The 24,677-nt window shown below is 38.5% G+C and overlaps 1 protein-coding gene across 2 annotated transcripts; it reads right to left on the bottom strand.

Annotated features, from left to right (window-relative positions):
* Nucleotides 1-92: 92 nt before the first annotated feature.
* RSPH4A (radial spoke head component 4A) lies at nt 93-19,955 on the bottom strand. Of its 2 annotated transcripts, XM_055309586.1 has the most exons (7): nt 19,630-19,955; nt 13,195-14,205; nt 11,288-11,522; nt 5,945-6,685; nt 4,449-4,599; nt 3,480-3,597; nt 93-2,408 (listed from the first exon to the last, which is right to left on the bottom strand). In XM_055309586.1, exons 2-7 carry the CDS (start codon nt 13,872-13,874, stop codon nt 2,177-2,179), a joined length of 2,157 nt encoding a protein of 718 aa, XP_055165561.1. In that variant the 5' UTR covers nt 13,875-14,205; nt 19,630-19,955; the 3' UTR covers nt 93-2,176. The 2 variants fall into 2 exon arrangements, with proteins under 2 accessions (XP_055165561.1, XP_055165562.1); XM_055309587.1 differs by lacking the exon at nt 19,630-19,955 and having other exon boundaries at nt 13,195-14,288.
* Nucleotides 19,956-24,677: the final 4,722 nt, after the last annotated feature.

The raw sequence follows: 24,677 nt of genomic DNA, 5'->3' as shown, positions 1-24,677 counted from the left end.
TACCCATACAACTGAATTAGAACCTTGTGTTTAACATGGCCTATAGGAAAGAAACTTTCAGATTCATGTTAGATGTGTCAGGTAAGGTTGTAAGCAGGAATCCTACTTTGGCCAATTTGAGCAGAAGGGAGTTCATTGAAAGAGTATCAGAAACTTAGAGAATACCAGGTAACTAGGAAATAGTGCTGGGACAAAGACAAATCTAGAGGCCAGCATGTGATCCGATTTATAGCAGAACAATCAGATTAGGAGCTGAGGTCAAATGTCTCTGCTCAAAATTCAGTTTCTCGAAAGAGCACATCTGATTGGCATGAGACTATGCCAGGGGACAGAGGCAGTTTCTCAAAAGGAAATCAGGGTAGATAAGGAAATGGATATAATACAACAACAAGCAGCACCATGAAAAAAAGGAAGAACATACTTGAATAAGGTTTTATAAATATTAGCTACTCCATCAAATAGTAAAAGGTGTACTCCAAGAATGAATAATACTGCCAATTGGAAAATTCTGGAATCATCCTTTCTAATATTCTATCCCTCAGACAGCCAGCCAGGTTTCTACTTTATCCCATTTCATGCCATCATTACCTTTTATCTAGATAATGGGATCATCTAACTGGTCATTCTTGATCCTCTGTCTTGATCCTCTGTCGGTCAGTCTTCCACATGGAAGCCTAATGTTCTGAAATACAGATGTGATTTTGTGACTTCCTTGAGTCCTCTTCATTGCTCCTGGATAAAGTCGAGACATTCCACACAATCTGGGCCCTGCTTACCTCTCCAGGCTCATCCCTCACCACTCTTAAAATTCTGCTCCTTCCAGCCTAAAGTCCTTTGCCAAAAAACAGTGGTTACTGCCTAGCACCCTTCTCCCCTTAGTTCTCCAGCTCTTAGAAGTGCTTTCTGTGAGGCTCAAGTCCCAAGTCCAGATTAAATGCACCTTCTAAATGTTTGATAGCAGTGTTTTTCAAAGTGTAGATAGATCAGTGATCTGAGAACTGCCAGTCTGTGACAAGATGATTTCAGAATTTAAAATTGCTGTGATACTTTATTTTACAAAAATAATGGCATTGGGTTAGAATTTTTATTTTTAGGGGTTCCTGGGTGGCTCGGTCAGTTAAGCGTGAGCTGTGCATCTTGCTTCTTGCTTATCAGGGAGTCTGTTTCTCCCTCTGCCACTCCCCCTGTTTGTGTACTCTCTCTCTCTCAAATAAAATCTTTAATTTTTTTAAAAAATTGATACTTCACAGAATTTGAGAAGCACTGTTCTGTGGTACCCTGTGACATTTATATTACAATACCTGCTAAGTCGCAATCTGTTCTAATTTTCAATTCCTCTTTTAATATTCCCTTCCTTGAATGGAAGCTCAAAGACTTCAGGAGCAATTGCTACTTTTTAGCAGTAGTCTCAGAGTGCCTGGCACATAAAGGACTCAAAAATACTTTTTTAGTGAATGGAAATAATAAACTCATTTTTAGAGAAATAGGAGTAGAAGAGTAGTAATCTGAAGCCTGGATGTTCCAGCCAGCCATCTCTGTGCAGATCATTTTCCCCCAGTCAGGTCAAACCAATTTCTGTAAGGTAAAGGAGTCAGACTGACAACCTTTTTAAGAAGTTAACAAGTAAAAGTTTTGAGTGTTCCCATCTTTGAGCAGGTGATAAAATTATAAATCCTTTTCCCAACAAAACAAAACAAAACAAAAAACAACCCTCCCCATACAAACTCAAACACAATATTCACATACAGTATCACAGGCTAGTTAAAAACACATGCTCTAATTCAGGGATTATCAATATTTTTGGCCCCAGTACCCACCAATAAATATTAAAGTCCCCAAGATTTTGTGGATTACATCTTTCCATGTTTCCATATTAGAAAATATGCCTAAGACTTTTTTTTTAATACACATTCTACTAGCTGTAACCATCATAACAGTGATATAAGAATATGTCATTTAGGCCTCTGGAAAACCCATCAAGCGTCTCTTTATAAGTACATATTAATAGTCGCACATACAAAATTCCAAATGACATTTTCAAGCAATGACATTTTGCACATGAAGAGTTGCCAATTTTTATGTAACTGTTACTACATATTATATATGTAAAACTGGTTCCACACGTGGTGTATGTGTACCAGTCTCACACAAGACTGGACTGATTTTATTCTTGGTCCTAATCATCTTCCTCATCTTCATCTTCCTCAGTTTCTTCCATTTCCTCAGCAGGAAGAGCAGCTGCTTCTTGAGCGGCTCTGAAAGCCTGCTCTTCCTCCACACTAGGATCATCCATTTCTGTAATTTCTGCTCCGCTGGGGTATTCTTGACAAACTGGGGGTAGAGTTGGAGGTGTATAGTTGTCTGGACTATATTTATGACCCCAGCCTATGTAGACATTTTCAAACTTTCTATAAAGTTTGAAGAGAAAGTAGAATGATCATTATACAGTTTTTCAGTAAGAAAGTTGATCCTTCTGTAAAAGCTGATCACTCTCTCTTAGACCATCATATCCCCGTAATTTTAAAACAATACATTTTAGGGATCCCTGGGTGGCGCAGTGGTTTAGTGCCTGCCTTTGGCCCAGGGCGTGATCCTGGAGACCCGGGATCGAATCCCACGTCGGGCTCCCGGTGCATGGAGCCTGCTTCTCCCTCTGCCTGTGTCTCTGCCTCTCTCTCTCTCTCTCTCTCTCTCTCTCTCTCTCTCTCTGTGACTATCATAAAAAATAATAAATAAATAAATAAATAAAAAGCTATATGAAAAAAAAACAATACATTAAAGTGCTAGGGATGAAATCGCCCTCAGTGATTCTTCTACCACAGGAAATGACTGATGCAAACTGCCCTTGAGAAGACAAGCTTCTCAAGTCTTCACAGCTGAGAAGATTCCTTGAAGAATTAAGCATTTCAGTGATCATGGGAGATTGTGGTGGTGTAGGTTCCCTGGGAGTGGTCATCTGGGCAACAGGAAGAATTTTATCCCAGGCAGTGACACTACCCACTATGGAGTCCAGGGACTTCATCTGCCTCCAGCCTCTTGCTCCCTCTTTATCTCAGCCAATTCCCTAAGCTATGAAATGAGGGACCTCTCTTCCCAAAGTTGTGATAAAAGATGATGAGGAAGATGTAAGTACAAGTGCTGAACATGACATCTGGCTCATGGCCTGGACCTTCCTAGGAATCCACCTCTCTACCAGCTATCTGGATAGACTGCCCCATGCCATTTTTTCCCTCCCATCCTGGTCTGAGATCTCACCCTAAGGTTATTGTGAATGGCTGCCCTGAACAACCACCCAGGGCAGCCTTATCTGTTACTCTGGGGTTGCTCTAACTCCTTTGCCCAGGCTTATACTTTACTTGGGGAAGCAGGTAAGGGAGAAGAAAAAAAAAAAAAACTGGAACATAACATTCCAGCGATAACTATAATTTCTAGCATTTAAATAGTCTTAATAATGGCTTTGTAAGCCGTCAGATACTTACTTGCCATTGGAAAAGGCATATGCTCCAGGCCAAAGGTTGGATCTAAGGACTGCAATAGCATATTGAGGAATGAGATTTGAGGACAGCCGTGTTGTCCAAGGTGGTATATTCTGGATTTCTGTAAACCAAAGAGAAATTCAAAAGCGTAACTTCTAAACAGACAAGGATCTGTTGTATAACAAAGTTTTTAGAAATCTTAAAACTCATACTTGACACACAAAGAAAAAGTAAACATCAGCAACTTAACATAAAGTCAAAAGGATAATTTATGAACATTGTGGAACAACAAAATTCAATTATTTATATGCGTGTATGTGTGCAGGTGTGTGTCCATCTGTGCAACAGAGAAAAGTTTTAGAAAAATTATCTAATGACCAAGTAAAAGATCAAATTATTATTATGAAAGAGAACAAGAGTTATAAGCAAAGATGCTCCAGAACTGAATAGGAAGAAACAAGAATAGAAGGACAAAGGTAGATTTAAAAAGCCACAGTATCTCATCTAATATTTTACTGTAACTATGTTGGGTATTTATGGCCATAGGTCTTGGCTGCAGAATGCAAGACAAGAATGAAACACAAGACAACTGTCAGCATTTCCAAGTAAGAGCTTCAGCCAATTTACATTTCTCCCTGCACCACTCGTCACCCTCTGTCTGAGGAAGTTGGTGGTGGGGCCAGCTATAGTCTCTAATCTCCGCTATGCCAAGGCACGTGAATGAAAGTGGATGAAATTTAGGTTCCTGTTCACTTTTTATTGGTTTCCAACTCCCATGTATTTACTCTATAATATCCACAGGATATTATGTATACATGAAAAATACACTATAGTGTGTGTATATAATATATATTATATATAGTGTATATAATGTGTATATATATTATATAGTGTATACTATATTATATATACATAGCATCTGTATAGTGTATATAATACACACGGCATATTATGTAGTTTGTGTAAAATTACCTAAATCTTCAGAGATCGGCGTCAAAAGAGGAGGCCCCACTTCCTGTTCTATATAGTCAGGCTCTTCTCCTTTTTCTTCTTCTTTTTCTTCATCCTCCTCCTCTTCCTCCTCCTCACTCTTTTGTATGGGGTTAAACCAATTACAGCGACCCTGGGAATGAGTGTTGCAACATTTAGTCGTCTAATGAAGACCTTAAAATATTGAAATATTTATTCAGATTAAAGCAGTTATCTGCAGAAGGTCCTACTATGTGGGAATTTAATCAATCATTTATTCATTCAACATCCCTGGTGCTAGGTTTTTAATCTAGCATATTTCAAGCAAAAAATGCTATAATTTAGTTCACAAATTTGCCAACTGCTTAAAGTTACCGAACATTTATATTTTAAAATCAGCAAAATCTTAGTGAGAAAAATATGTACTTTACTGATTTGTAATAAATAATTTATGTGAAAATGATAAGGTGCTATTATTATTAGCAACAACGAATTTTTGAATGCGATAATAAAGTTAGGTAAGGAGGTTGGGGTTATTTCTCATTTAAGTGACTCTTATCCAGAGACATATCAGAGTACCTCTTCCATAGATCAGATGCAATGATTTTCTACCTACAGATGAGACAGTACAGCAGGGTGATTAAGAGGATGGATGCTGGATCCATTCTGTCCATTCACAGGTGACCCTGTTGCCTTTTACCTATAATCCCTTTTTCACATTTTCTAAACTCTCTGCCTTGATTTTCTCATCTGTAAAATGAGGATAGTATTAGTCTCTCATACAGTTATGAGGCTTACATGAGATAATATATATAAAGTGCTATTAAGAGGACCTGGGAGGGGATGCCTGGATGGCTCAGAGGTTGAGCATCTGCCTCTGGCTCAGGTTGTGGTCCCAGGGTCGAGTCCCACATCGGGCTCCCTGGATGGAGCCTGCTTCTCCCTCTACCTATGTCTCTGCCTCCCTCTCTGTGTCTCTCATGAATAAATAAATAAAATCTTAAAAAAAAAAAAAAAAAACACCTGGGAGAAGAGGTGCCAAATAACTGCCAGATAGCACTGATTATTTTCATGTTTGTTATATTTTATTTTTCTTGGTATAAAAGCTCCATGTATTATAGAATAAAAAGAACTGCTCCCCAAACTAATGCACCTATCTATATTTGACGTATAAAATATAATATAATTATAATTAATTAGAACTATAATTAAATCATAAATTATAATTAAAATTTAATTAATTAATAATTAACCTAAATCCTTACATAACTTCTCAAATTCCCCCTAGACATATTTATTTTATTTCTGTTTGGAAATAAAAACTCGAAGATCCCAGATCTAGACTGCTCAGCAATTTTGTACTACTCTGCTTTTATTTGATTTTTCAATGGTTTCTTTAGGGTCTGGAGAACATTGTTTTGTATATATTTGTGCATTGTAGAGAGACTTTAATAAAATTTGCTGATTGGCTGATAGATCGAGAATTGCAAAACCCCTACCTGAGAGAGAATGTGTTGCACATGATGAACCCAATTGGATAGAGATTCCACGAGATCAGTCACTTGGATGCCTTCAAAATCGGGGTTTTCTTCAAAGCTGTCTCGCCTGCCTTCCACCTCCTCCTCCTCCTCTCCTTCCTCTTCGCCAAACTGATAGAATCCCAGAGGGCTGACATGGGTCCCTGCTGAAATTCTGGCAATTTGTGCTCGTAAGTAATTGCTCTCATTGCCTGGGAAAGGCGGGTAGCTCACAATGGGAGCATCTAAACGCCCAGTGAAAAACTTCTTGATTTTTCTTGCAGTGACTATTTGTGCAGGTGTCACCGATGGTAACTTCACCCACGGTCGGCCCGGTTCGTTGCAAACAAAATACACATACTTGTTGGCCCCTGTTCTGCTTTCTTCTTTCGGGGTAGCCTGTGGGGTCTTGTAAAACGCCCTGGGTAATTCATCTTCGTCGTCTTCATCAGCTCCACTGTCTCCATCGTCCCTCTCTTCAGGGACATCTTCGTCTTCTATGTCCTCTTCATCCTCGCCCTCCCGGAATTCTACTTCAGCCACCAGGTAATTCATTTCCAGACCCAAGATCTTGCCCCAGAAGCGGCATCTTTGGATTGGGTGGGTGTCAGTAAGTTGCTTGAGGGCAAGAAATATGCGATAAGTCTCATCTGTGCCCAAGCCAACTCCAGCTTGTTCAAAATAAAAGGCTGACTCCATTAGGTTTGGGAGAGAGTTTTCTGCCTGGGGATACAAATGCGGTGGTTAATGCTCTATCTCTAAGGGAACTGCTTGCTTCCTTTTTCCTTTATCCACATCTTGCTATGAGCTCTACTTTCCTCCTTCCATCATGTCTTCGACATTCCTTGCAAGGCTTAGAGCAAACTCTGATCATTCCTGTATTCCAATTTTTCTCTCGTTACTTACAGATCTAACTTTTACTGTTGTGTCTTATACTCACCAATATGAGAGTTGCCTCATTGTATGTGTGTGTCTTAAGGATAATTGAATCGCTACTAGAAATAATAAAAATTCAACATCCTCTTTTCATAAAAAAAAATACTTAGATGGTCCCTTTCCTATTCTGAAATAACAAAATATAATCTACCTCCCTACCTACATTTAGACAGAGTTTATATCTGTTCATATAAATTACCACTGTTTTTCTAAGAAAGCAGTATTTATTGTGTACATCTGATCATAGATAGGGTAAATAAAAATCAATATGGCCCTCTATATAGGGGAATATATAGGATAAATAACAAAAAGATAGAAAACAAGTGCTCAGATGTGACTGCCCTTGAAAACATAATTTAGTCAGGTATTTGCCCCTACTTATAATAAATACTTTGGGGTTTAACATAAGGAAGAAAATAAAAAATGATATTATAAAGGGAATAGAAATGAAAAAGCAAAGCCTCAAGTGGACTCTAAGAAAACATCTGTGAGAAAGTAGAAAGTAACTTTAAGTAAGATAGGGATCATGTGCAAGTTTTAAATAAACAAAGACAAATTTTAGACCTTGAAGATGGAGAAATTGAGAGCACTTTGCTAATTCTTACAAGTGTTCTGCCCTTGTTTATGTTATACTTTTGGTGTCAGAATAAGCACAATGACTTTTTTACAACCTTCATCACTTACATGTTTGGCATCTGTCGCACCCTTCACCTTTTTTTCTTTTTCTTTTTTTTTTTTTTTTTTATTTGAGTGTAGTGGGCACACAACATTGCATTAGTTTCAGGTGTATCCATAGTGATTAGACAAGATTATACACATGCGGTGCTCACCACAAGGGCACGATACTATTACAGTATCATTGACTGTATTCCCTACACTACATCTTTTATTTCTGTGACATTCATTTCAAAACTGGAAGCCTGTATCTCCCAATCCCTATCACCCATTTTTCCCGTCCCTCTGCCCCTCTCTCCTCTGGCAAACATCAGTTTCTTCTCTGTTTTTACAGGACTGATTCTGCTTTTTGTTTGTTTATAAACTTGTGTCTTTTTAGATTCCATATATGAGTAAAATTATATGGTATTTGTCTTTCTCAGTCTGACTTATTTCACTTAGCATTATACATTCTAGGTCCATCCATGCTCTCACAAGTTCATCCTTTTTTATGATTGTGAAATAATTCATTATCCTTATCCATTTGTCTTTCAGTGGACATTTAGGTGGCTTCCATATCTTGAAATATTGTAAATAATGTCCTGCAATAAAGATAGGGGTGCATACATCTTTTCAAATCAGTGTTTTTGTTTTCTTTTGGTAAATATTTGGTAGTGGAATTATTGGATCATATGGTATTCCTTTATTTAATTTTATTTATTTATTTATTTTTATTTATTCATGACAGACACACAGAGAGAGAGAGAGGCAGAGACACAGGCAGAGGGAGAAGCAGACTCCATGCACGGAGCCCGACGTGGGACTTGATCCCAGGTCTCCAGGATCACACCCTGGGCCGAAGGTGGCACTAAAGCGCTGGGCCACCAGGGCTGCCCCTATATTTAATTTTTAGAGGAACTTCCCTACTGTTTTCCACAGTGGCTATCACTCTTCATCCTATACTGTCCTTTAAAACTATTTCTTCTTAGTCTCTAATTGGCTCCTTTTCCTTTATTGAGCCCTAAATATTCATGTCCTCAAATTTCAGTCATCATTCAGTACTTTATGCTTGGAAGATTGCTTCCACACACTTCAAATGTTATATTGTCGTTCAAAATCTAGCTCTCTCATTCTGACTTTACTCCCATGTTCTACACCTGTGTTTCTAGTCATGAGAAATTTCAGTTGAATAGTCTACATATACCTCCAATTAAGATTGCATTCATATTTCTCTCAAAATCTTCTCTTTTTACTATATACCCTATCTTTGCCAATAATATCACCATTCACTCAGGTTCCCAAAGTAATTCCATCACCCTATTTCTTCTCACTCTCTACACTTTCATATTTAATTAGAGTCCTATTGATTTTACCACCTAAAAAGCTATGCCCATTATCCCTTCCTCTTTAGCTCATTTCTTCCATACTAGTCTCCATCCTGACTCCTTATCCTGTCACAGAAGGCTTCACATGCTTTTCTTGCCCTGTTCTAATCTTTCTTCTTTCATTCTCCTCCACATTAATTCCAGAGTTACCTTTCTAAACCAAAAGTAAGATCATGCTATTTTCTATTAAAAGCTTCTTTTGACTTCCCATCATACAGAAGAAAGAAATTTCTTATCAGTGCACAAGAACAGTCTGGCTTTAAGCACCTGTTTGCTTTGTTTCTATCACTTCCTCAATCCCAGGTTTCACTTTCCCAAACATTACATAATGTCTCCTGACTTTTTATTGCTCCTTTTGCTCAGAATTTATTCCTTGTATAGTCTTTGTCTCATGAACCTCTACTTATCCTTCACGACCCAAATGAAATATCACCTCCAGTACAAAGCCTTGCCCAATTCCCGATAGTGGGAATTAATGGAGTTAGTCGCTCCATTCTGTTTAATGGCTTGTAAAAACAATATAATCATTCATTAAATTCCCAGTATGTGCCAAAGCTATCATATATAGTACTCTACCCCTTGAGTTGTTGACATGTGATTATCCCTGAGGCTTGGAAAGTTTCAATCACTCACTCATAGTCACACAGTAAGTTAAGGGATTGAGCTATGATTCTAATTCAGGTGTAACTCCAAAGTTCATATTTTTTTCCCACCAAACAAGGCTATCTCTATTTTTGCGCTGATCAAATAGTGTTACAGCCTTTTCTGCTTCTTTCACTAGACTGTCCTGACTTAAGTTGGGCAGTCTTTTTTATGTGTGCATCATTTCACGTGTATGTCTTTCTCACGTGTAGCTGGCATGCAGTGGGTGGTCACAGGGCTTTTGAATTACTGGGTTAACAAATAAATGAAAGCTGAAAACTAGGAACAGGAATTCTCATGTGGTCAAAGACAGGAATAGAATCATGAACACTCTCCATCTTAAGTCTGAGACAGAGTTGGTCACATAGCTCATATTTCAATGCTTCCAAGACCTATGCGTCTTTCTGTTCCTGCATCTTCCTACTGCCTGAGGTAGAACTTTTAATCTTCATCTGATGGCTCAGCTCTTGTTGGCTCTAAAACCAATGCTACTCCTCAATAGGAAGAATTTATGAAACCTGATTAAGGGGTTCAAGTTCCAGGACCAAAACACCTCATTTGTGTTTTCAGCCCTAGTTTTAGGATGCAGATCTCTACCATTTAATACTGTACCAATGGAGGGCCCAATGCCCTATTCTTTATGCTAGACACTGATTTCTTTGATAAACTCCACCATGAGAGTGTCTGCCTATCTGTTTGATCCCCACATGCTGATTGCCCCCAGACTTGTCATCTCTCTGTGTGTGTGGCTATCTAACCACATGTGTGAAGTAAGATATTTTCAGAAAAGTTTCAGCTGATGTCAACTCCTTGGCACCTAAGAACTGTTTCTTCCGAGTACTCTGTGTTCCACTGTGTCACAAAGTTTGCGGAGCACCTTACCCTCCTTTTTCTTGACTGAACTCTCCACCCTTCTGAAAATACCTTACACCAAACATCAACTTTGCAAGCATATAGGCAGATTTTAAGGATTCTAGTGGTACTATAATGGAAGCTCAGTAGATATATAGTATAAGTTACTCAGTAGCATAAATTATAACCATATGGGCATCCAAGAAACAGAATACTTGATGCTATTTTAAAAATATCTGGAGCAAAAATTTCTGTGGTACAATAATTTTATTCTTTAATGATAGCTTTTTTATCTCTGACACCAGCTTTCTCTGTAAATATTTTCAAAACACATTGTATATAGCTATTAAAATAAATATTTTATCTCTCTCTAGTTGTATTATGTCCCATTGATGTAATATGCATACTATGAGGAATTCCGTTGCCTTGGAAAATAACGCAAAAACATTAGAGGTACTCCTAATTATTCTAGTAAATTAATGGGGAAAATAGGCAACTTGTTTTAAAGCCCAACTTTTAACTATCTGTCATTAATTCACTCATTCAACAAATATTTAATAAGAAACAACTTTAGACCTATATCTATACCAGGTACTTTGGAGAATATGAAAGATGAAGGAATCATTTTCTCTTATAACAAGAAGCTCAATGCCACAAACATAAAAACTAAGCCTATGAAATATTAAAACAGAATGTGAAAAAATAAGAAACTCTAAATAAAGAAATGAATGGTGTGAAATGAGATTGCAAATACTATTCAGGAAACTATAGAAGGCAGTCAATATGAATTTCAAGCCACACTCACTCATCTCAAAACCCGAAGATCGCACTATTCAAATTTATAGCCATGACTCACTATTTCATCTTCCAGTTCTTGGTCGGCTCCCTCCAAATTTCCCTGGAGAAAAAGAGCCTTTTGCTTCTCTGCTATTTCATATGTTGGAAGCATCTCATTCTCATTTTGGAGTGTATCTAATTTTTTCCTAAAATGTGCCATCTTCACATCTTGGCTGATACTTTCAATGATGTCCACAGCATTTTCAGGACGCTCATCTAAGACCTTCGTGAGCATATCAGAAAGATGATCATATCTACCCGAAAAGAGAAGATTCCAGGTAACATCCATGTCAAAAAGGCTTTGAAGAAGCATTACATGCAGACTCAATTAGTGGGTTTCTAGGAAACTTCAACAACTCAAAGCCTTCAGAAATTTTAAGTGGATAAACACAGTAACTTCATCTGCCACAAAGATCCTACCCTAGAATCTTCCTTATTTGATATGAATATTTAACTTATTTAAAAAACATATTACAGCAACTAGAGTTCTTGATTTGCTCCAAAAGGGGCCATAAATGCCATTAAATTGCCATTAAATTGAGGACTCTACATCCAAATTTTCATTTTATTTTTCCAGTTTTAATATGTTTACATTTGATTTATTTATAGTTCTTCAGACAAGATATTGTATCAGTGTGTCTTAAGAAGTCCAAACCTGAAAATGCCTTTCTGTCAAATTGTAAAATATGTTTATTAGATTTTAATTCACAATTATAGCTTTTTCAATTTGGAAGCTATAATTAATATATAATTATATATTATTATAATATGTAACAATATAATTAATAACTTAATAGAATGACAGAAAAGGAGGAAGCAATTCTTTTTGGAGGCTTTTTATTCAACAGAGTAAAACCAATATCAGATTTTGTGTTTTAGTAAAAGACTGTTTTAATCACAACAAAAAATATTTTTCATGGCTGTCAAATAAGATCTGCAGATAAGAGAGAATTAAAGTCATCTGTTACTGAGCAGTTTTTAAATGCAGGCTCTACCGTACTTAGAAGATAATAGTGAATATTATAAGAGATGACAATTTATGACCTCAGAGACTTAGCATTTGAAAATAAAATTTAGATATTTAAGTAATGTCAGTTACAAAATAATTCAGTAAAAGAAATTTTTCCATTTCGATGTTTTGTGTTCAGTTTTAAATTGTTAGTGAACTCTCAAGTATTTATAATGAGTTTTTCTGGAATTTTAACACTGTTTGTAAATTCATACTTGTTATTTAACCCAGAGAATTATGACCATAAGTTTATATGAGAAATTCAAGTAGAATCCACTACTTCACATTCTTGAAGCTTAGTAAATAAACTGTAGCTTAAAACAGTATTTTAGAAAAAATCTTTTGAATTGTTAGTCTTGGGTTTTGTGGAAGATTTCTCACATTAAATATTAACTTGAAAAAATTCTTCAGACCTTAAAATTATTGTGACCAATTCTCCTAGTTTGCCCCAGACTAAGGGGTTTCTCAGGATGCAGAACAATCAGTGCTCAAATCAAGACAATTCTGGGTAACTGAGATAGTGACTCACCCCCTCACTGGCCTGGTGAGGCAGGGGACTCAAAACCAAGCCAGACAAGCACCAGGATGCCATGCACTCCCTATCACTGGTAGACAATTACTTTTTATAAGCATCTAGGAGAGATGCTTGGACTTCACTGTTTTCATGATCTGTTTTAAACCCAAGATTCCATAATCCCTAGGTTTTATTTCTGTGTGCAAAGTGTCTTTAAAGAAGTTAAAGGAATCCCCATCAAAGATCTGTTTTGAGTTATGTGATGCAAAGAGTTACTAAGTCACTCTCTCCTACAAATGCAGACTTTTCAAATATATTTCCATTCACACACTTTCACACAAAGATACTCACACTCCCCTTTTTCTTTTCCTCCTCCTCCCTCGTTTTTCCCTTTAAGACTTACAAATTTAAGCCAGACTTGCTACTGGTCTTCAGTAGGTAAGCCTTAGCACTCTGAATGGCAATCTCAAGCAGGCTGGGGGCCACTTCCGAGACCCCAGGCTCAGCACAATCCAGATCATAGTTACTGTTTGAGTCTTCCTCCTGAAAGATGTTAAATCTCAGCTCTTTTTGTTTAGAGTTGTTCTCACTCACATCTTCTGGGCCATGCAGGTGATGTCCGGTTTGCTGAGACTGTTGAAAGGTGTTTCCTTCTGATTGGCACGTTTGAGGAGCAGTCGATTCTCCTTTATCAGATGATTGTTCCAAATGGGGGGAGCGAGGTGTCCCAGCTTTGGGATCCACATCAGGGGTTTTGTCCGACTGCCAAGGTGTGCCAAGCTCCTGTCTGGCCAGAGTCAGGATAGAAGGAGGGGAAGGGGCCTCCTGAGGAGGGGAAGGTGCAGATGATGCGTCTGGTCCTGTGAGGTCATCCAGAGGAGTGCTGGTTCTAGACTGTGGGCTCTGAGGAGGGCTGCTTCTGGGTTGGGGTCCTCTTTCTGGCCCCTGCTCCGACTCCAGGGGCTCAGATAAACCAGACTCCGGATCTTGGGAAGAAGCCACTGTTATTTCTTCCCATGGCCGCCCTACATCCCCCACTTCTTGGTCTGCCTTTTCTTCCTTTGCGGATGTCAAGTCTTCCATGGAAGGAGTCGAGAAAAAACGACGTTGTGGATGAAGGGGGCGTGCAGATATGGAAAGAGGCAACGCAGGGCAGTTACCTTGTTGAGGTCGGCTGAGAGATTCCTGGGTCCCAGCGGCTCTGCAAGTTGCAGCGTCCTATCTCCATAGCAACCCCAGGCTTGGGTTCCTCGAAGGGCAACTACGCACACCTGTTGCCAGGATTCCAGGGAGGAGACCAAGTAAAATGAAAATCCTAGATTTGTGATTTGGTGAAGCCTCTGCTCCTCTTCTTACCGCAGCCAATCTGACCTGCTAGTCGACCAGTCTTGGCTGGAAACCTGAGAACTGGAGCCTGGAGAACAAAGGAGGAGGAGCTTTCAGGATCCAGCGCGGGGTGGGGGACTTGCCGGGTCTGATGGTTTGATTCAAGTTGCGCGCAAAGGGGCGAGTCAAGCATTAGTGGAGACATAATGCATTTATAGATTGTGTGTGTGTGTGTGTGTGTGTGTGTGTGTGTGTGTGTGTGTGTGTGACAGTGACACAGGCACAGACGCAGACGCACCTTTGGAGCCACGAGGTGTAAGTGCCAATGAGATGCCAGTGTGCGGACCAGAGTGCAGACGAGCGGCGTCTAAGACTAACCCTTAGAAGGCAGAGCTGTCTCATCTGCGCCCTCCAAACTCGAGAGACTCGGAGGATTAACAAGAAGTCCTGATTTTTGTTCTTCCCCCCTCTTAGGGAATATGCCAGAGGGGTAAGCAGAGTATTACCTTGACGGTGAAGGCAAGGCAGGTTATCCTATACATAAATAATGCAGCTCATAGGTTTACTTGTTTTCTAGTGATTGAAATTCAACTTAACTCTGAAACTATACTGGCATAGCATAATCCTTTTTTTGATCATATAAATGTGAATTCATAATTTTGCAATATTTAAGGTCATTACTATGACTATTAATTCGTATTATTCATGAAGAAGGTATAAAGGATGAGACCATATATTAATTAGTCCTTAATCTTTGTCCCTGTATCTCTCTTTTAATAAACTAATACTTGGTTTTTGACCCTTTACATTGATATAACTTTCAATTAGCAAGATGTTGGTCATTAATTTTAACTTCATGAAATAACATAATACCTAGCTCTTGCTCACTACCAATTTAGTGGGAGAATTACAGGGCTCTTCCATAAAACTGTGGACCTTTATCCTTCACAAAATACACATGTCTGTGCACACAAAATGTTGCATATAATTTCTGCTGGTTCAGGAACTCATTGAAGTGAAAGTCCTCAGAACAGAACCCCCGGAATAGACTTAAAATGAAAGAAAAACTAGGGGGATCCCTGGGTGGCTCAGCGGTTTGGCACCTGCCTTTGGCCCAGGGTGCAATCCTGGAGTCCCGGGATGGAGTCCCGCATTGGGCTCCCGGCATGGAGCCTGCTTCTCCCTCTGCCTGTGTCTCTGCCTCTCTCTCTCTCTCTCTCTCTCTCTCTCTGTGTGTGTGTGTGTGTGTGTGTCTCTCATGAATAAATAAATAAAATCTTTAAAAAAAAAAAGAAAGAAAAACTAGAATGATGAATTAGGGGAGGAAGGCAACTGAAAGGAATAACCTTAAGAAAATGTCTGTTATTTTTCCTGCTTCATTTCTAGCCCAAACATCTATCTAGGCTTTGACTCTATTCCTAAAGTTTGTTCTCATTATTCTTAAAATAACTATCAAAAGTCTTGGCCTACTAACCTTTCCATTTTCATCTGGAGCCACTCTTCCCTTCTGGATCGGCAACTTAGTCCCCTGATTTTTCTTTCATTAACTCAAATGTTCCATATTCCTTCTTACCTCAGAGCAATTGCACATGCTGTTTCGTTTGCCTGAAAAGTTTTCCCGTTGTTCCACTTAGTTCTTTTCCTTAGAAAAACCTTCCTTGATCCCATAGACAATCTCAGTTTCCCTTATTATGTGCTATCATCATACCCTGTACTTTTCATTCTTAGCATTGATCACAATTTGCCATGGTAATGAACTACTAGTGAGTTTTACCTCCAGAGGCTTCCCCAGGTTCTTTTTTTTTTTCCCCCAGGTTCTTGAAGACCAAAGGAAAAAAAAAACCTTTTCTACTTTGAGCAGGGGACAGGGGAAAGTAACCATTCCCAGAAATACGCCCAGAGCTTTCTGTTCTCCTTAATAAGGTTTGCCCTCCAGGGAAGGCATTTTACCAGAGCCTAACTAATTTTTACAAGGGTTTCTCTGGGCTTTTTTCTGAAGCATAATTGATCTGAGAGATATCCAAATCTAGCACACCCTAGCCTTCCTATATCACCTGAGGTTAGAGAGGGGGAATAAAGCTGAGAAGCAGTTGTGAAGTCCACACCTCAGCAAAGATATTTACAAAGAACTGAGACCTAATTATAGGATTATGGAATGCTTCCCCTTTCTCTACATCTTACCACCCATTTAGTGGGGCTTCTGTATAATAACAGGGGGTAACACTGGAAAAACTGCAAACCTGAGATCCATTTAAGGAGGAGTCTCTGGAGAAACCCAAAGACAACAGAGGACCCAAAAACAAGAACACTAGAGGAAATTGTATCCTCTGAAACCACAGCTGCAGCAAACAGTAAACACATCCTAACTCTTAACAAGATAAATACCTCACACTAATGGTCTATGTATCTCAGTTCCTTTTACCTGATAGATCCTTCCAGCTTTCCATAAAAAACTTACAAAGCATGTTAAAAGACAATAAACAGTCTGAAGAGAAAAACTAGCATCAGAACCAGAGTCAGATATGGCAGTTTTGGAATTATCAGACCTGAATTTAAAGTAACCATAATAAACAGGCTAAAGGCTTTAATGAAAAAAAGTAGACAATATTGGAAGAACAGATGAGTACTCTAAGAAGAAAGATGGAAACTGTACAAATCAAAAGGAAATGCTGGAAACCAAAATCATTGTAGAAGAAATGAACAATGTATCTGCTGGGTCATCAGTTTAATGGACATGGCTGAGGAAAGAATCAGTGAGTTTGAAGTATGTTCATAGAAACTTTTCAAGCTGAAAAACAAAGAGAAAAAAGAATTAAAAAATAGAAATAAAATGAACAGAATATCCAAGACTTATGTGATAATTATAATAGGTGTAAAATAAACCTAATGGAAATAGCAGAAGGTAAAAAAGAAAAGAACGGAAAAAAAATATTTGTAGTAATAATGGCTGAGAATTTTCCAAAATTAATAACAGACACCAAACCACAAATCCAGACAATTAAGACAACATGCAGGATAAATACTGAAATATCTACATCTAGGCATATAATATTCAAACCTCAGAAAAGCAAGACAAAGAAAAAATCTTGAAAGAAGATGGAGGAAAAAAACACTTTACCTATCTCTATAGAAACAAGGATAAGAATTCCATCAGACTTCTCTTTAAAAACCATTCAAGCTGGGGCACCTGGGTATTTCAATCAGTTAAGAGTCATGATTCCAGGGTCCTGGGATTGAGCCCCAAGTCAGGCTCCCTGCTCAGCAGGGAGTCTCCCTCTCTCTTTGTTCTTCCCTCTCCCCCTGCCCCACCCCTACATTCGCCTGCTCTCTCTCTCTCAAATAAATAAGTAAAATCTTTAAAAAAAAAATTCAAGCAAGAAGCAAGTGAAGTAAAAAATGCAAAGATTTGAAAGAAAAAAAACCCCACAAATCTGGAATTCTGTATCCAATAAAATTATCCTTCACAAGTGAAGGAGACATAAAGACTTTCTGAGATGAAGACTTGCTCCCCGAAGACCTGCCTTGCAAGAAATGTTAAAAGATGTTCCTCAGAGAGGAGAATGATACAGATGAGAAAGTCAAATCTACACAAGGAAAGAAAAAGTGTTAGAATACATAAATGAAGGTAAAATCAAATCTTTACTTTTATTACTTTTAAGTGAGTAACAGATAACAGTTTGATCAAAGTAATAAGAAATGATTATTGGATAAATACAGCTTATGCATAAGTAGATTGCCAGCAGATGGATTTGGGTTCAGTTACAGAGAAAGGAAAAATTCTCTATAGGTGTTAACAAGGTAAGCTACTTTGGGTTATATATTCATTGACTGCTGGTTTTATCTTCAGAATGTCCACAAATATGAGTCTTTTTTTTAAAGACTTTATTTATGCATGAGACACACACACACAGAGAGAGAGAGAGAGAGAGAGAGAGAGAGGCAGAGACACAGGCAGAAGGAGAAGCAGGCTCCACACAGGGAGCCCGACGTGGGACTTGATCCCAGGTCTCCATGATCAGGCCCTGGGCTGAAGGCTAAACTGCTGAGCCCCCTGGGCTGCCCCACAACTATGAGCCTTATGATCATCAGATGTCTGTTCTGCTGACTTCTCAATAAATGCTTAAAAACAATTGCTGTTTTGCCCAATCCAAAGGTTTTGGCCCAGTTCAAACAAAAGTAGGTAAGGTGGTTTCTCTACAATGGCCATCTCTACTCCCTTTTAAAATGGATTGTCATGTCAATTTTTCACATTTCCCCCTTTTGAACTAGATCTTTCTCTGAAAGTATTGCTGATCAACCATTAAGCATCAGTGATCCCTTGTCACCAGGCAGGCTCATTCTCAGTGTGTCATGTCCACATAATGAGTAAAGTGACTTGCTTAGGATTCTTAGGCCACAGCTGAGCAACATTAGTGCCAGAGAAGAGAAAGTCTTTACCATCAAGTCCTAAGGCCAAATACCTCCTGTAGTTTCTAGAGCTTCCTCATGTAATGTCTCAAAGCCTTAGAAATCATTTCAAAATGCTGAATGACAGTTTCCTAGGTGACACCCTTATAACATTAAGCTATATAGAGGACACAAAGTTTTATAATGAGAAAAATTCCAATAATAACAAACAAAATGCTGAGTCCAAATTAGAGGATTGATCTGAACCAGAAAGCAAGCAATTCCTGAGGGCAGCCAGCTAAAAAGAAATCAGCAGGCACTGCATTTGACACTTGGATTGTGCCCAGATTTTATCTAGTTCTGTTTCTTCACCAGGAGTGTTTATACCCAAGTACAACCAGAGGTATTTAGCCCAGAACAAACCCCATGTTGTTCTGCTAGCAGGCAACCGAGAACAATTCCATTAGTGAATACAACTGTGCAGGGGAGTTCAAAAGTTTTTCTTGGATGGCTATTGTTTTAGCAACAGATTTAACAATACCCCTCAGGATATCAGAGAGATTTCTGCTGGTGTATTCAGTTATGGCAGTGTCTACCAAAGAAAGAGTAATCTTCCAAGCCTGGCAGCTTTGCTGGTGTTGACACCACCAGTCATTGATCACCCTTGACTGTATGTGCTGCCAGTGTCACACTTTAGCTTGTGAAGTAACTTTAAAGATGATGTCTAATGCTAAGTTTCTGATTGGTTATGCAAATGAAATAGGTGTCACAAATAATCCAATTGCACAGCAACCCATATTTTGACAGGGGCTTAAACACTGTGTTCCCTGTAAGTCCTTTTGCCAAATACTAGTCAAAGTATATCCTGAGGAGGCATAAATTATGGTCATTAGACATTATAGTTCGATCAATAAGGTGGACCTATTTTAGTAGGGAAATTAAGGGAGGAAATAAGGAGTAGCAATATTTTAAAAATATCAACAATCTGAGCATGTCAGAAGTGTTGAGTTATCAAAAGCTAAGAAGTTTGGCGGTATTGTAAAGCAGGTCTAATGTGAAATGGATTAAGAGCAGAGTCAAAATAATGTTCATGAGTATCCAGGCCTGGTCCAGAGTCTTGAGTTACCTGTCCACGTTAGGTGCCATCTTCATTTTCCTAGTAATTTGGTTCAGAGGTCTCGAGCATTTGTATAGAGCCATATGTCAGGTGGCGCCTTCTTTGGATGTGAGATGTGTTCCCAAGGCTCAAGTCCCTAAAGTTTGGCTGTCATGTGGGCAGTGAGGAGGACTTGATATATTCTCTTGCAAGGAGATTTGAAGGCAATTATTGTTCTTAATGATTTCACATCACAAGGGTGGGAGAAAATTGGAAATGTTAGTTTGGAGAGTCAAAGCCAGATATTTGAAGGAACTAGAAGAATTTAGGATTCAGTCCAGCTTCCAAGTATATAACAAAATCTCAAAGACAATTAATAGGACTAGACTCTAATACAAAGATACAAATATAACTTCTCTTTCTACAATTACCCTTATTTTTAAAAAAATTCAAAGATCATGACAAAACTAATTTGCTTAAGCTTGGCCTGATTATTTATATAAAAACAGCAAAAAGAGTGATTAGCTATATAAACTTTTTAAAGGATTGTTTTGTTGGAACTTTGTAAGCAAGGTACTAGGCCAATTTTTGCAAGCAGTTCTTTAAAGCTATCTGGTCATACCTGAGTCTATGCACCTATCTTACAAATATGTTCTAGTTAAAGCCTTGGCAAGGCAGCCAATTTTTTAAAAATTGTGTCCTGTGATAAGCAGAACAACTTCTCATTGAATTTATATAAACAACTAACAATATTGTTTGAATTCTAGAGGGATAAGGTAGGGAGGGAAAGACAAATATTTCATCTTTGTTTACAAAGGTATATCTTACCAAATGGTTGACATATTAAGAGAAAAGACTTTCCTAAATCTGGAAAAACAAAAAATTAAAAACTGGTAACACTTCAGTTAAAAAGTTATGAAAATTATAATCCATATTCATCAGTTTGTTGATGACTTCAGTCCTATGTCATTAATACTTGTTCTGCCTGAGTACATTTTTTTCATTAGTTTTGTTGACCTTGCCTGATAATCAAAAGTGATAATTTTAAGAAATTTGTAAGGTTTTCATTAAGTCTTACATAATTTGCCTGATGAAGTCGGTACCTGGATATTGTGGAATGTATACCTTACATGGGAAACACATCAACATTTTGATAACCCATAGTAGGTGGCAGTTGAATGAAGTCCAACTGTAGATGTTCAAAAAATCCAGAGAGAGGTCTGAGGCCTCTGAGGAACAAATTAGCTTTTCTTTTCTTTTCTTTTTTTTTTTTCAAATTAGCTTTTCTTAAATGCACTAAGGTGAGTAAAGGAACGCAAAAACCAAAAATGGGTTTTGCCAAGGGGCTAGGAGCCATCTTGGTTTTCCCATAGCCCTGACTAATCACTTAATTTATAGCCATTGTTTACCTATCTTAATTTCTGTGATTCAGGAGTAGACTGTTGTCATGTTACAAGGACACCAGGATGGCAAGAGTGTGGTAATGAGGGGCCATTTTTTGTAGAATCAGAATGTACTTTACACACATGTACCACAACCTATAGATTGTATTGCCTGTTGTTAAAGACGTAATGAGAATTCACTGCAATGGTATTGACAAGAAAGTTTGGTTATTTTTGAGACATATTACATTTTAAGATAATACCTGAAATTGTGGGATCCCTGGGTGGCACAGCGGTTTGGCGCCTGCCTTTGGCCCAGGGCGCGATCCTGGAGACCCGGGATCGAATCCCATGTCGGGCTCCCGGTGCATGGAGCCTGCTTCTCCCTCTGCCTGTGTCTCTGCCTCTCTCTCTCTCTCTGTGACTATCATAAATAAATAAAAATTTAAAAAAATGTTTCAAATACCTGAAATTGTTAGTAATAAGCTGATTCGGGTAATCTTATTAAAAATATTCAAAAGGCTTTGAAATACTTGGTCAAATAGGATCATAAGCCATTGGGAAGCAATAGTTAGTTATCCATTTAGCCATGGTGACGATTAAAGACTTTGCAGGCAAATACACAATGTTAATATTGGGAACCATAGCTCTTTCAGTAGAAAATACTCAGTTTTAAGTAATCAAAAAACCTGACAAAGCCATTTTTTTTAAAAGAATTTATTTATTTATTCATGAGAGACACACACAGAGAGAGAGAGGCAGAGACACAGGCAGAGGGAGAAGCAGGCTCCATGCAGGGAGTCCAATGTGGGACTCAATCCCGGGTCTCCAGGATCATGCTCTGGGCCAAAGGCAGGAGCCAAACTGCTGAGCCACCCAGGGATCACCTGGTCTTTTTATTTTAGAGATTTTTTTTTTTTCATGAGAGACACAGAGAAAGAGAGAGGTAGAGACACAAGCAGAGGGAGAAGCAGGCTTTCTGTGGAGAGCCTGATGTGGGACTTGATCCCAGGACCCCAGGATCACACTGTGAACCATAGGCAGCGCTCAACCACTGAGCCACCCAGGCATCCCAAAAATTGGTCTTTTTAAAAGTAAACCAAATCCTAATTTTGCAACAGTGTACTTTTGTTTTACAATAAATTCATTTTAATCTTAGCCAGCTTGACCACACATTAAAATTCCTTTTCAACAAACATTATATGGTCTCATTCATTTGTGGAATATAAAAATTAGTGAAAGGGAATAAAGGGAAAGCAGAGAAAATAAGTGAAAATATCAGTGAGGGTGACAAAACATGAGAGACTCCTAACTCTGGGAAATGAATAAGGGGTAGTGGAAGGGGAGGTGGGCAGGGGGTTGGGGTGACTGAGTGATGGGCAATGAGAGGGGTACTTGGCGGGGTGAGCACTGGGTGTTATGCTATATGCTGGCAAATTGAACTCCAATAAAAAACATTTTTAAAAAATTCCTTTTCAAAGATTTCTTTTCCACAGATCTTCTCAAGTTTCTTTTTACACTTAGATTTTGTCCTCAGTATCCCCTCTTTCTTTAAAAAAATTTATTTATTTATTTATGATAGACAGAGAGAGAGAGAGAGAAAGAGAGAGAGAGAGAGGCAGAGACACAGGAGGAGGGAGAAGCAGGCTCCATGCTGGGAGCCCGATGTGGGACTCAGTCCCAGGACTCCAGGATCACACCCTGGGCCAAAGGCAGGCGCTAAACCACTGAGCCACCCAGGGATCCCCCAGTATCCCCTCTTTAAATAACCAATCTCATTATAGGACAAAATTATTTTATTCTCCCTCAACAAAAATGCATTTCCATTCCTCATACCTTCTTTTACACACATCCTACTTTTTGTGATTTCTAGAAATACTTACTTTTTATAGTATAATCTTTGAATAAAGCATAAAACATGTTTGCTAACAGATCCAAATGTTATCTTTAGTTTCTTTGTAATGAGGGAGCCAAAAGTAGATACGCCTATGCTCAGAAATTAATATTTAATTATTTTATCTTATTTGGAAATGATCTAGACATTTAATACACTTCTATCATTTATTTTAATTTAGCAAAACTAAAGTTTCAAGTTACTTGAAACTTGATTTTCAAGCTATTGAAAATTTTGGAAGCCATTTTTTTTAAGATTTTATTTATTTATTCATGAGAGATGCAGAGAGAGAGAGAGAAAGAGAGAGGCAGAGACACAGATAGAGGGAGAAGCAGGCTCCATGCAGGGAGCCTGACGTGGGACTTGATCCCAGATCTCCAGAATCATGCCCTGGACTGAAGGCGGCACTAAACTGCTGAGGCACCTGGGCTGCCCAGGAAGCTATTTTTAAGAAAAAGCTTCACCATAAGAAATTATTGTGAAATTTTGTAAGAGAGATGACATAAGCTGTTTGTAGAGGCTGCTTTTAGTCAACAGGCTTGAGCAATGGAAAATGGAGCAAGGCCAAAAGGCCTACACTGACCACCCCAGCTGATGCGAACAGATTCATTAACTCATTGGCCCTAACCAACCAATGTGCTAACTGAGCACAATTCCTGAAGTTGCCCTCCACTGGAACCCATTCTTATAATACTATTTTCCAGTTGGACCTCTTATTGGAATTCCTCCAAATGGTCAGAGATCCCATATATGCAAGCCCACATATCAATGTCCCTCAAATCACGACCTCCACAAAAACTGTAGAATGTGCCTTTTTTCAGTTTCATGGCCCATCTGACCCTGTGGACATTCTAGAAAACTCTTCTTTTATTCCACCCAGTTGTCTTTCCCCTCTCCCTGAAGGCCCAGGGGCTCCCATGGACTTAAATTGCAAACTTTAGATTTACCCACCGGTATCCCAGGTAAAAATTGACCATGGGGAACAAACCAATTGACTTTTAGTGGACACAGATGCAGCATATTCAGTTAAAGCTAATCTTCACAGTGTCTTCACCAGGAATAGGTTCCATCTCAAGAAACCACTTTCTTTGCTCATCCATTAGAAGCAACTCCTCATCCATTCAAGTTTGATCGTGAGATCACAGCAATTCAGTCACACCTTCAGGTTCTCCTTCCAATTCTAGTTCTTGGCTATTTCTTCAGACCTTTAATTTGTACAAAATACGGTACCTGTGAAACACAAAAAAGTGAAACACAGTAAGATGAGGTACACCTATAACTGCTACTGGAACATTAAAAAAGTAATAAGCCGAGAGGACAGGGAATCTGGATTGGCAGAGGGCATGGGATGGAGTGGCGTTGTTAGAATACATGAACAATTGTCCTTCATTTACATATGCATTTTAAAGATTTCTGCCTCTCTTAATCATTAATTATATAATTGATCCTCATCATTTTTGTTCATTTAGTGAAAATATACACACAGCTGAAGTTTTATTAATATCGATATCAGACAATCAGAATGTGGTTTTACTACGCTTTCTATCGTCTTCTGTTGATTGATTATTCTCTTCATTTACCAATACCAACCACTGTCTTTGTGGTAAGTCTTAAAGTCAGTACGTCATTCCTCTGATTTTTTTCTACTCTTTCAAATAGTGTGGAATTCTGGGTCCTTTATTTCTATATACCTTTAGAATCAGCTTGAGAGTATCCACAAAATACTTGTGGGCTAATCATCTATAAGAGGCTGTGATAAGAAATTTCAAGACACTATTGGTCAAATAGAGTGGCATTTATTA

The sequence above is a fragment of the Nyctereutes procyonoides genome, unplaced genomic scaffold (genome assembly GCF_905146905.1).
Source record: "Nyctereutes procyonoides isolate TBG_1078 unplaced genomic scaffold, NYPRO_anot_genome, whole genome shotgun sequence".
Taxonomy (NCBI): Eukaryota; Metazoa; Chordata; class Mammalia; order Carnivora; family Canidae; genus Nyctereutes; species Nyctereutes procyonoides.
The sequence above is the reverse complement of the archived record's forward strand: the minus strand, read 5'-3'. Positions and strand labels throughout refer to the sequence as shown.

Excerpts from the sequence above, each read along its gene's own strand:
- RSPH4A (XM_055309586.1), bottom strand. The coding sequence starts at position 13,874 with ATGGAAGACTTGACATCCGCAAAGGAAGAAAAGGCAGACCAAGAAGTG. Across the intron at positions 3,598-4,448 it reads GCCGATCTCTGAAGATTTAG|AAATCCAGAATATACCACCT; the intron begins GTAATTTTACAC and ends TTTGGTTTACAG. Across the intron at positions 2,409-3,479 it reads TATGCCTTTTCCAATGGCAA|AAAGTTTGAAAATGTCTACA; the intron begins GTAAGTATCTGA and ends CAAACTTTATAG.